Source organism: Pollachius pollachius (genome assembly GCF_949987615.1).
Source record: "Pollachius pollachius genome assembly, chromosome: 15".
NCBI lineage: Eukaryota > Metazoa > Chordata > Actinopteri > Gadiformes > Gadidae > Pollachius > Pollachius pollachius.
Window position 1 is genome coordinate 8,809,345 of NC_136948.1, and position 12,627 is coordinate 8,821,971.

A 12,627-nucleotide genomic window follows, 5' to 3' on the forward strand; every position below is an offset into this window, starting at 1 on the left:
AACAAAACCTATGCATGAATCAATGCATATTAATATTACAGACATATTTTATTTCATATAGATGGGTATATTTCCATTCCAAATAATATAAGTTCTCACTTGACAAAGCAAGTCACACTAAACACAATCCAGTTTAATGTCTCCTTTGTTTTATTAAAACAACAAACATCCAAAGTGTTAGGTTGAAATATGAGCAGACCAGTAAGTAAGCCAAAAAATAGTTTCATTAAGCCAGCAGACTAAGAGTCCACAGTATTTGTTTTGCACCTTGAACTTGTCAACAAATGATCAGCAAGGAGGACAATGCCAGTGTGCATCGTGAGAGCGAAACATTCATAATAACAATCCTAAATACAAAAAGTCAAATATGTTGCCCCTAAGCCACAGTTACGAGGTTCAAACTCACTAGTACACATTGATGCTGTTACTGCTGTTATTGGGGACACCGTCAATGTGTGAGTAATTTCTTCAGTATATACATATACATATCTTCACAAGTAACCCGGGCATGTCAACAAAATAAAACAAATATGATACAAGATAAGCCTATGATCATAGTTTAAACACAGCCAGGGAGTATCACAAGTTCATAGGACAAATCTGCTCGAGTAACACTGAACACAGTGTGCAGGAATTACATGTATATGCTTTTATACAATACTGAAGCTGGTGTACATTGCTACTGTATGTTCTTTTTCTCCCTTTTGACCTGTGAATTATAAGACCTTCCAAAGCTTATTCAGATGAAGTGAGTACAACATGGTTTTAACAAAGGTATTTTTCTGTATTATTTGCAAAATAAGAGCACTGAATCTCCGCCGTTCTTGCATGCTTGAATCACAGAAGCGAATACAAGTGAAGTGTTCATTGCGTTTTTGGCTAATACTCAAGTGCTTGAAACATGTGTAGACACTAAAGTAAGGGCCGCCAACGTGGGCCCTTTGAAAACTGTACATCGGAAAACCACAGCAGACACCACTCAACTGTCAAAGCAGCGTTTAGTTTGCAAGGGATTTCATCCGTCGTCTCAAGCGTACGTTTGAAGCAGGCGATGTTGTGTTTTCTGTTCATCAATGTGCCCGTTTCTCCATTTTTTGTTGGCTTGTGTGGCTAGTTGTACACTAGAGTCCTCTCCAGTAGATGCCTTGCTTCTCGATCCCTCTTACACACACACATACACACACACACACACTCACTCACACACGCAAACACATTGGTCAAAGAGCCACAGCAAAGAGGGCTCTAAACATATGTAATGAATTCCCAAAAATAAAAATGAACAGCAGAAGACATGAACAACCAGTGTCAGGAATCATATGAGTAATTTATTAAGGGAGGACACTAATGATGGCCTGTGATGGTGAGGAGTAGGTCGGCCGCGTCACACGACGACACAAAGACAACTTTTGTTTCGGCTCGTCGCAACATAGTTGTCTCGGCTTGTCACGTCTTTTTTAAAGTAAGAAATCGCAAGAAATATATATATATATATATATATATATTCTTTCTCTCTGTTTCGCTCCATCCAGTTCGCTGTGTCCATCCTTGTCAAGATGTGCTGGTATTAAATAATTATGTGTTACCTGTTAACAAATCCGCATATATATATATATATATATATATATATATATATATAAAAAGAAGATTAAAAACAATACAATCTGAGTTCCATCCGTTCTGTGTTGACAGTCTAGTGGCTGTTCTCCAAGCATCCTGCGAGCTGGGTGTTGGCAGTGGTCTAACACTTGTGCTTCATGGCAAGCTGCAGAGAGAGCGAGAGAGAGAGAGAGAGAGAGAGAGCGAGAGAGAGCGAGAGAGAGATTGGTGGGCGAGAAAGATTGGGAGAGGAGAGACGGTTAAATTGGGTTAGAACAGCTTCCTACAGTAGGAGTAATGTATATTTAAACATTCTCATAAAGAAAAAGGCAAGTCAGCACAAAACAAATGTGCTTAGCAAATCCTTTTTATTATTTTGTCCTGCGATAGATTATAATTTTTAGGGGCGCTTGCCTTGTTATTCTCGCAAATAATAACAAAAAAGCTCAGCACCCAGTATAGTTTTGGCCACACACACACACACACACACACACACACACACACACACACACACACACACACACACACACACACACACACACACACACACACACACACACACACACACACACACACTGCAGTTCAGAGATTGATCAGGTGGGGGAAGCAGAGCAGCACTAAAGTGTGTTTGGCATTTAGATAGACAAACCAATGGAAGGTGGGAAGGTGAGAACGTGTGCGCTATTGCCTCACTGTCTCACCCTGGAACCAGCTACTGATCATAATTTTGATGATCATTCATTGAGTTGAGATGGAAAGCAGCAAAGCATTAGGAAAAAACCAATAGCCCTACCTGCTCTTTAAAGCCCTTTATTGGAAATCACTGTCAGTCTCTTTGGACAACAGTGTGTGATTAATTAATAATGAAGGGTGAATGATGAGTGATGTGTGTGCCGACCATCATCCACATGCCCTAATTGCACCATTAAAAACCAAGCCACTACAAGGAGCCCAAAGACAGCCTTGTGAATGCAGTCTTTGGTATCTGTTGACGATTGTACTATTGTGCAGGCGGTTCATGATTGTCCAGATTCGAATAACTATAACCCAATTGTAACCAGTGGGTTACACCTTTTTGTTAGATAACAAGTATGATTGGAGGTAACTGAGAGCTCCGCCCTTGTCACTGGCTGGCTGGCTATCTCGCTGGCCGGCCAGTGACAGTCGGAGCAGCACTTAGTCCGTAGGGGGAGGGGCCGTCGAAGAATGGGAGCAGAATCATGGGAAGAATCCTGGGAACAAGCATGGGAAGATTAAGCTGAGAAGTTGGTGAACCACGAAAGGACCCTGGTGGTTGTTTTGGGGTATCTTGCTTGAGCCCAAGAATAAAGTTTTGAACACAAGTATTGATTCCGCAGCCTTTTCTGGAAGCTCCTGGACTTGGAAACTTGCACCTGAATTTGAACCAACGTCTACATTTGATACCGTGTGTGAGATGGCTCCTGCTATCCACCGTGATTTATATAAGCTGAAGACTGAACAGCAGGGTTACAGACAGATGGTCTGAGAATGTAAGATCCACCTTTCTCAAACTCTTATTAAGCTAGCGCCCTAGTGTCTGACCCTGAGCGTCTTGAGGCTACTTGGACCTGGGCCCATGTTTGACCCAAAGATCTGTGACCTAAAGGATGGCGTATGATAATGATAATACACCAGATTTGCGGGTTACCAATGAGACTAATTCAGATCTACATAAATAAGCTGAAATTGATGGAGAACTATAATTGCATAAATGTAAAGATTTAGTGGGTATCAATATTCAACCAGTGATGGTGAATGACATGACGTGGTTGACTGCATATTCGATGACTGATCAAGGGTTTGGGTTTGCTAGAGCCCTGGATTTTCCCTGTCTTATTGATATTTTTTGTTATGAAAACAGGAAGCACAAGAGTACGGTCAATTATGCTACAGCCTCGTTAAGCAGCATGACAATAGGAGTGGGCAAATGGAGAAAACCCCAGAGAGAATAAGAGAATAAGTTTAGATAGAGAATAATGATGTGAATAGAGGAGAAAAAAAGCCCCTAATGCCAGCCACAAGTCCATAGAAAACTATAAAAACAACGTTGTCTTCTAATGGCCTTTCATTTAGTCTTACACCATTCCCTGATAATACCATTTGATTTGAAATTGGCTGTAATCAATACAATTCTGAAATCATTTGAATGAAGTCGCATTGGCTAAAAGATTTTGCTAAAGGACAGAACGTAACCTTAATACTCAGAGAGTTGTGTAGGAAAGATCCTCTGTGTATCACAGTTAAGTTCGCACAGTAACACAGTAAGGGTTACATCCTGGATTGTACATGTTACATGTCCCTCCCATCACATCTGTCGCCCTGACTTCCCCCATCGCCAGAGTCTTACTTTGTGAGCCGTGACAGCGAACTGCTCGGAGCTGTTCATCATGTCGGCGGTCTTGTCTTCGGCGCGGCCCAGACGCTCGCCGCGCTCATTCAGGGCCTGGCTGGCCTTCTGAACCGCACTGGTCACGCTGTCAGCCGCAGTGTGCAGTATGCTGTTACCTGAGGGGAGCAGAAAAACAGGGAACTTATGCCTGTGTATGAGTGAATGGCAGGCGGGAGAGAAAAGGAGAAATACAGGACAGAACGATTCCAATTGGTGGGGATCAGGAAGTATGATAGAGACCTTGAACTTAAGCTGTTCAATTGTAGTTTCTGTAAGTGGTTCAATCTGTGACCCAAAGCATTGTCGTTAATACTTGAAAGCACATCAAAGTGGAGTCATGCAAGAACGCGTCAAACAAGCGAATGCGGTTTCCTCCCAAAGAACAGTCTTTTCTGTGAGAAGAGAGGAACTGAAACTAACCCGTCACCCGTGTGTGCTGCTACCTTTCTCTTAACAGATATAGAGTAATTCAATGTTTCGTTTTCCAGCATCACCGAGGTGCTCTCAATGTCATGAAGTGGACACTTTTCAAATAATCGAAAAACCTGTGAAACCCGATCGCTCCAAAACGTGCTCTGCTCTCTGACGTGAAAATGTCCACCCCGGTACCTGCTCTTTAATGACTGAATGTGAATAAACCTTAGGTCGCAATGCACAATGCAACTTCGGGAAGCGCCGGTTTGTCATGTGGACAAGCCGGTTAAAAAGCAATTCATCTGAAGCCCTAAAGTGGTTGTGCCCAAATTGTGTACACAATGAACTAAACAAAAAAAAATTCCACTTTCTCATTGTTGCCACTGCACTGGCACTCACCCAGGGGGGTATAATCCATCACCTCGGGAAACACTAGGCAGATATGGGCAGAAAAACACTTTGGGAGGGGGAGACAATGGCATTGATTTGGAACTTATTTAGTCCATTGTTGCTTGTGAATTGCCTCCCTTGAAATGCCTGACAAGACAATGGGTTTTTTTGCTTTGCAGTGCCACTTATGACGTGTAGTTATTCTTTAGTGAAACAAAAAAAACGCCACAACTAGGGCTCTGTGCAAGAGAGGACTGCAAAACACTGTAGGCCACAGCCTAAGTTGTGAGTATGCTGATTATATTCAGAAAATATTTATATTAATACAAAAATAACCTGGCCCCAACCGAGCACTCCCCTACCCACCTCACCCATGTAGGCCAAATAAAGAGCAAACCTAAGTTCTATGTCTTAACTTCAAACTGTCTCAGCGAAAATAGAGAAACAAATTCAGACATGCCCATTGGGGACAATACCAAGAGTTTATTCCTTCCTGGACCGTAAAACTGTGGCGATAAATGAGTGTGAGGGAAATGTTGAGGACAGAGAGTGCAAGGCTAGAAGGGGCCGAGGGTGTTATTAAGACTCTGTGTTTCCCTGACAGGAGCTGTGCAATATAGAGTACATTCCTCTGTCCTGTGGCATTCAGGGAGGTAGGCGGATGGACAGATAGGAGGAGAGGGCACTGGCACAGTGTCCTCCACATTACCGCCCCCGTGCAGACAGAGAGGACAGCTTCTGTTCATTCAGAAAGAAGTTCATTCGATGCGTTAAGTGTTCAGCAAACACACACACATACACAAACACATAGGCAAACACTATAGGCGCTGCACGGCATCAAAGCTCACACACTGAAACAACGCGAGACGCACAGAAGCACACCGTGTGAATGCAAATGCACACACACAGCTAGGAGTTTTTTCCCCTGAACTGAGATTCTCTAGGGGTGACGGTACAAACCACAGGCTCTAGGCTCTCTGTCTCTGTGGGTTCTACTCAACCACCGCTTGGGGAAAGTTAAATTGCTGGTATTTAATCAACATTTTTCCAATCGGCAAGAAAACATTGGATGGGAGGAGGCGTCTGTCCATCTAACAGGACTCAATATTTTTACAGTAACTTATGATGGTGTATATCCACGCATGTAGAGTTCTTGTTATTAAACACCTTAGTGGTTTAATACCACCGTGAAACATCTGTTGTGCAAAGCAGCATATAAATAAAGATCACTGTTATCATTATTACCCAATATGCTCCACCACGTTTCCGACTTGGAATGTAAGGGCTTGCAATGAAGGATGCAGCGTCCATGTAGGAAGGAAGACCTCTTCACCTCCAGACACTTTTCTCTTAATCCTCTACGGTTCAGAGCCGCCCGCAAGCATAATACCGGCAATACCATTCCCCCAACCCACAGAAACCCAGCCCTCCATGGCCCCTCAGCCCCCACAAACCCAGCCCTGGACGGCCTCCGGGCATTTGGGAGCTTACCAATAACGAAACATGTCCACCTTTTTCCATCCACCATTCCCATCCACTCTTCTGCCTGGCTGTTTCTTGGCAGTGAGACAGAGTGTAATCATATTCTCCTGGTTGGTGCATGTAATTACCTGCACTGTCATGTGTAGGTGGACAGAACTGCAGATTAAGACCGGCCTGAAAATGCCCATTGAAAAGAAAGTCTGCTCTTATTTCGATAACATACACACTTATTGAAAATAACCATCTTAATCAAGTCGTCCATCTGTTTACTAGGGATGACAGCCTCTGGGGCAGTTGGTTTGGTTGATATGCTCTTGTCCGACTCTATTCCCATTGATAGGACAATCGCTGTAGTTACTTTCATAAAGACGAAAGCGCTTCTTACCCATTATTTTCAGGGGAGGGATGGACATATGCAGACTGTATTTTTGAGTGATAGGCTTTATTGTGTTAGAAATAACATTGATTATTTATAGCAATAACTTGTCTGAAGTGTGACCCGTATATACTGAAACTCTGCCCTAGATAAGTCGAACTCGGACCAAGAGCTGATCCGAAATCCAATGACTTCCTAATAACAGTTCTTATGTCAGTCTAACAAGAAATTCTTTGGCTTACTACAGCCCAACTTACTTTACAAAGTTGCTGCCGGAGAATTGAACGTAGAACCATACGATTTAGTTGCACAAAATTATCTCTCTATCTCACTCTCTCTCTTGAATTGCTATTTGGTAACAGAACACAAGTGAAACCCCAAATGGACTGCCATGCAGGCCAACTACTTGTCAGATTATCTACTGGAGGCAAAGACAAAGAAATAAAGCACAAAAGGGAGAAGGACAGATAGAGAGAGACAAATGTGTGCTTTGGTTTTGTTAACGTTGAATGCTGCTCAAGCGTATTGTTTGAACTCTGTAACCAGCTTACAGCTAAGAAAAAAATACACAAATGCAAACAGGACTTATTTTTTTTGGTGTTAGGGCAGATGTTTTAAGAGAATAGACCCTATTTTCTCAACAATAACTGCATCACTATCAAACAATAATATGGGGGATACCCTGGAACATTGTGTCCTTACTGTACGAGAGCCACGGCACATCTGACAGACAAACAGGTACTAGGTTACCATGAGGAATTTAATCAGATGATAGATGTCATGATACTCTCTTTTTCAGCATAACCGTCTGGACCGAGGGATGTGTGAAGGAACAAGGAAATATACTCAGTTATACAGAGCCCCGTCGGGTCCCTCTAAACAGGGACGCTATTGTAATTCTCCTTAAGTTGACACACCCTCCCTCTCCACCAGAATAGCCTGTTTGTCCTTAGAGTAATGGATTAAAACATGACCTTTTGATAACAACTAAACCCCTTATCCTGGGTTATCATCCCTCTCTCTGATACATGATGAATTACTTATTACTAATTACTTATTATTACTTATGCCAGGAATGTAAACAAAACATGAACTGTATATGTTAACACGGGACAAAGTCGAAGTTGATGTTTTATTGGTCAACACAGATAATCAGGAAAGCTGGCCTTTTTGGGAAAAGTTCTTGGGTAGTACTGGGAGTGATTCAACAAGCTGGGTTAATTGAAATGTGATTTCATGACTTTATGAGACACCCCTGTCTTACCTTGTCTGCGTAGATGCCCATGTTGGACAACCAACTCTTTCCTCATCTTGCTCAAAAAGACCCTGCAACGAACAACTACATCCTGGTCCTCTGTCATGAGAAAATAATCAAAGTCAAAATGTTTTAACTTATATTTACAAACTTTATGTATTTTTTGAAATTAGTCCCAAACTGTTACTTTTTTGTTGAAGAATACACTGTCAAAATGAGAACACGATGATGTTAAAGCACTTCAATCCAAAAGTTGTGTTAAAGGTTAGGCCAATCCAATTCCGATTATCGTTAGATCAAAATGGTGTGTTATTTCTTTATCCATGCATCTGCTAATGGGAAGCTTCACAAGTGACTGCTTTTTTTGCATGAATAAGATGACTTCCCTTCCAGTAACCTGACCCAAGGAGTAAAAGCTCAACCAATATTAAACTTGCAACAAGACAAATGATATTTCACCTATTTATTTAACAGCACTTCACTCTAATAAACAGTCATATGTTTATCTCAATGCAGAGGCTCTAACCTGATGAAACAGAGCAAAAAAAGTTTTTCAATGCATCATTTAAAAAACAAAACAGACTCTTTGACCTGAAAGAACTGAAAACGTTTTAAGGTTCTGGAGAGCAATTAGGAAACAGGGCGTGGGGGAGTGCCCTGATCACAAGGCAAACACAAGGCATTACATCTTTTAATTAGCAACCAGTTACACACCTCACGAACATCTAAAACACTTCACCGTGCACGCCCTATTTATGCACTTGAAACGGGTCATATGCCATTGGCTTGGTGTCACTGGACAAGAACCTAAGGCAGTTCCAATAAATATGTCTCACAAAGAATGGCTGTAAAAAAAACAACATAGATAATAGTGTGGTAATTCTGTGTAAAACAGACACATGTACACAGACATAGATACAGACACATATACACACACACAAAACACACATACATGCACAAACCTTTTACACGTTACACTTATCGGCCATATGTGCTAAAGAAGCGCAATAGACCAAATTATGTCCACCACACACAGAACCCCTTTGGTTTTGCATCCAGAAAATTGACAGGGTAAGTGCCACTAAATTCAGCTCCACACTTTCTCAGTGTGCTGTCAAAAAACAAAAGGGTAAAGCTAAGCATTTATCACCAGTGATAAATGCCTCCAAACGTTGTGATGGCCCCAGCACTAAAAAGACTAAGGCATCGAAAATCCCCCACATAAATTGACATATTATTCCCTGTATGTTTTTACAATTCTTGATGCTCCTAAAATGCAGGGAAAAGTGTCAGGCTATTGGTTGTATTGTGTTGACGGCGCAACCAATAAAACATGAGTTTGAAGGATGAGATGATTGGCTGTCTCCTCTAGAGGATCTAACTGCATGGCTGGTTGATCATGTTGCCTTTCATTCCTGTTGTCGGAGATGGGGTCCTTCCAGTTCATACTGTATAACCCTTAGTGACCACTTCACACAACTTATTAGGTTGACTCTCCCTGGAATAAAAATCACCTAATAGTCTCTGGCAAAATAAACAATCTCTGGACATTCAACTTCATTCCCAGGGGGTGAGCTACTAAGTACCTTATGATGTATGACCAATCTTTTTCCTCTTCTACCCTATGTTGACATCCAACGAATTTGCATAAAGCGACATCCCATGGGTAAAATCGATATCCTTCTTTGTGTTTCTCAGAAGGTCCACTCCTTAACGGTCTCTGAAGAGAAGAGTCCACCGCAGTCATGGTCCCACACCCGAGCAGCTTGATGTGTTTTGTTTTGCACTGGTGTGAGACTTAAACCGACGTGGACAGAACCGGCGTTGGCCTCCTCTTCGCTCCTAACACTCCATTTGTTCTTAACTACTTTGGAACGTTTTATTGAGACGTATTGCTTACGCTTGAAAAGTGCTATGTAATAACGTGTGTCTATGAAAGCTAGCTACAAGGGGCATATTTCCTTCATTGAAAGCATTGTCGTTTTATGTAATCCCCTAACTTATGTGATGCCTGTGATGTCAGCCAGGCTGAGCACTACAATGGGATAATAGTGTGTAGAACCAAGGACTGTAGGCGTGCGGGTGTGATGCTACATCTGCTCCCCACATGAATTCCTGCAGTGCAGACACACTGCTTCACCTCACACCATGACCGCACTACCCACACGCACACACAAACACACAGTATGAAAAAAAGTATCACAACAAACAAGACACATTACGTGCAGACAGAGACAGATAAGGAGACACACACACAGACACACACACACACACAGACACACAGACAGAGTACAACAACCCTCCATATCCAATGCATGGATAGAATGATGGCCTCAATTGCACACACAAACACTGTGTAACCAACACACACACCTAAACTTCGGTTGTAGCTTGGGAAGGGTTTTGGTTGAGGTTGGGGGGGGGGGGGGGGGGTTGAGTATGTAATTCCATAAATAACCCCATTAATAAACCAGTAGGCCCAGTGCTGTTTGAAGACATGATGGTAAACAGATCGATAGTTGATTATGCCATTCAGAATTCCACAGCCCCGACAGGCGCCATGGCCACGGGAGAGAGTATATCGCCAAACCCTTGTGAAAACCATCTCTATCTCTACACAATCTTCAGACGGATCATCTACAGTAACCACATGCACATACCATTCATTTAAAAATCAAACGTTAGGATATTTGAAAATGTGTGTTTGTAGTGGATGATGTTAATGTTTACATGTGGGAGTGGCAGGAATTTTCCCCAGAAACATATGAGTAATGGTAATGTTGATTAAATCCAAAAAACACCACATCAAAAACAGAACAGTGGTCTGCCTGTTCTGACCACACAGTAAGTGAAGAATGTAATTACACACAGCACACTCACTATAACAGTTAGTTGGATGGTCGGAGCTACTGGTTTGGTCGTCAATTAAGTATGATTCATCCACATAGAATCATGCCTCGAAGACAAACAACCGTGGATAACCGTGGGTCTCTACGTAAATGCAAAATATGTACTTATCTGAGCTCCCCGATTCTGATCGTAGTCTGTTAAAAGTTTTGGTTAAAAGTCTTTTTAAAGTTTTCTACTCCCAAATTTTAGGAGGCGCACATCAGGCCCTTGTGGTGGATGCAAGTGAGGTTTGGAAGGACGCAATGGGTCCGTAAACCCCAGTGCATTGCGTCGACGCGCAACCATAACTAAGCCTTTAGGCTACGCCTGTGACGTAGAGACATATGGCGTACCAATGGTGGTTATTCCACACAGAAGACCTCACCGTTGCGAATAGCACTCGTGTGCGTATGAGGATTAAGGAGGGACAGTACTGCTTGCGGCCGCAGACGATATTTACCTCCCATCAGTTTGGCCTGACAGTTGACGAACTCGGGTTTCTTGTTGGGCGTGTAGCGCTGACAGGTGTGATGGAGGATCTGGACGAAGGTGCACTTCTCCCCCGCCGAGCTGGCGGCCCACTGGTCGAAGGCGTTGTCGAACGTCAAGTCAAACTCAGGACAGTCCTGGGAAAACCCGTGCACGCAAGAAGGACATGAGTCAAGCTTCAGCAATGGTGTGATGGGTGGGGACAAGTAAACTATTCGTCATTGAGTCATTTGACGCTTATGTCAAAATCAACAGAGAGAATCAATTGTTTTGGACACATGTCATTAATGAGCAGGTTAGGGCATCTTGCTCAAGGATGTGGACTGTGGACATTGGGGTTCGAACCCAGAACCCATGGGCTCTGAGTCAAACACACTAGACTTTGCTGCCTTCTGTAGAAGAAACAAACTCTAGAAGCAAGTCTCTTCTCCCATGAACTGCAGAGGGAGGGTTTTTAACAATGTAGATCAGTGCAGAAAGGACATACTCACTCTGTTGGGGTCGATGCCGTTGATTTGCTGTAGCTGGTCTATGGTCCACATTGACCTCTTGGTGAAGGCAGAGGAGCCCTCAAACTGCTTGACTTTGGTAATGGACAACTGGGATGGCTTCCTATTCGTAACTGGGAATACAAAAAGAAATACCCTCTTAAAAAACATATAGAGTAGGATAATGTTTATTGTTGGGGTCGGCCTTAGCCTATGGTGAACATTTTTATGGAAAAATGTCTGGGACAAGTAAACTGTTTCAAAACAACAATTCAAATATAAGAAAAAACATAAATAAGCAGTATGCAAAGGAAGTGTATAAAGTTTCCCATCGTTTTCTGAACTCTGTGCCCACGAAAGGAGGCTACACTCGCAAACTTAGACCAGGGTTGAGCTACAGCAGACAGCGTGGTTATAAAGTGTATGCTTCAAGAAAGCCATATCCATTAAAGCAGTGGAGTAGCCAGTGAGTTTAACATAAATCAGAAGGAATAACTGGGGAGCAGCCTTGTCCTTTGAGGTTATAGATACTTCAATAGTTTCGACTAACAATATTTTTTAGCACAAACCTGCATAATTTAGTTTTCTTAACTCGAGCTGAGTGAAGCCTGTTCTCCAGTGAGATGCAGGCTGATAACATCCTATAACCGAGATCAACAAATTGGGCTATGTCAACAGTAAAGTGAAGCCTACCTTGAATGTGAGTTGTGTGTGTGTGTTGGGTCTCCAGGTGTGCGTGTTTGCGTGCTTGCGTGCGTGTGTGCGTGCGTGCGTGTATTTTAAAGAGGAATTATATCAAAGCAGGCTTAACATTAATTGTTGTCTCCCTGACTGAACA

The 12,627-nt window shown here is 42.5% G+C and overlaps 1 protein-coding gene across 1 annotated transcript in view; it reads right to left on the bottom strand.

Moving 5' to 3' along the window:
- Positions 1-260: 260 nt before the first annotated feature.
- Positions 261-12,627, bottom strand: part of stxbp6 (syntaxin binding protein 6 (amisyn)) — a 50,044-nt gene continuing 37,677 nt past the window's right edge. The window contains exons 3-6 of the mRNA XM_079752592.1: positions 11,793-11,923; positions 11,273-11,438; positions 3,965-4,122; positions 261-1,762 (exon numbers count right to left, since the gene is read on the bottom strand). Coding sequence (XP_079608718.1) covers positions 1,739-1,762; positions 3,965-4,122; positions 11,273-11,438; positions 11,793-11,923 — 479 coding nt within the window. The 3' untranslated portion in view covers positions 261-1,738. The remainder of the gene's footprint in view (positions 1,763-3,964; positions 4,123-11,272; positions 11,439-11,792; positions 11,924-12,627) is intronic.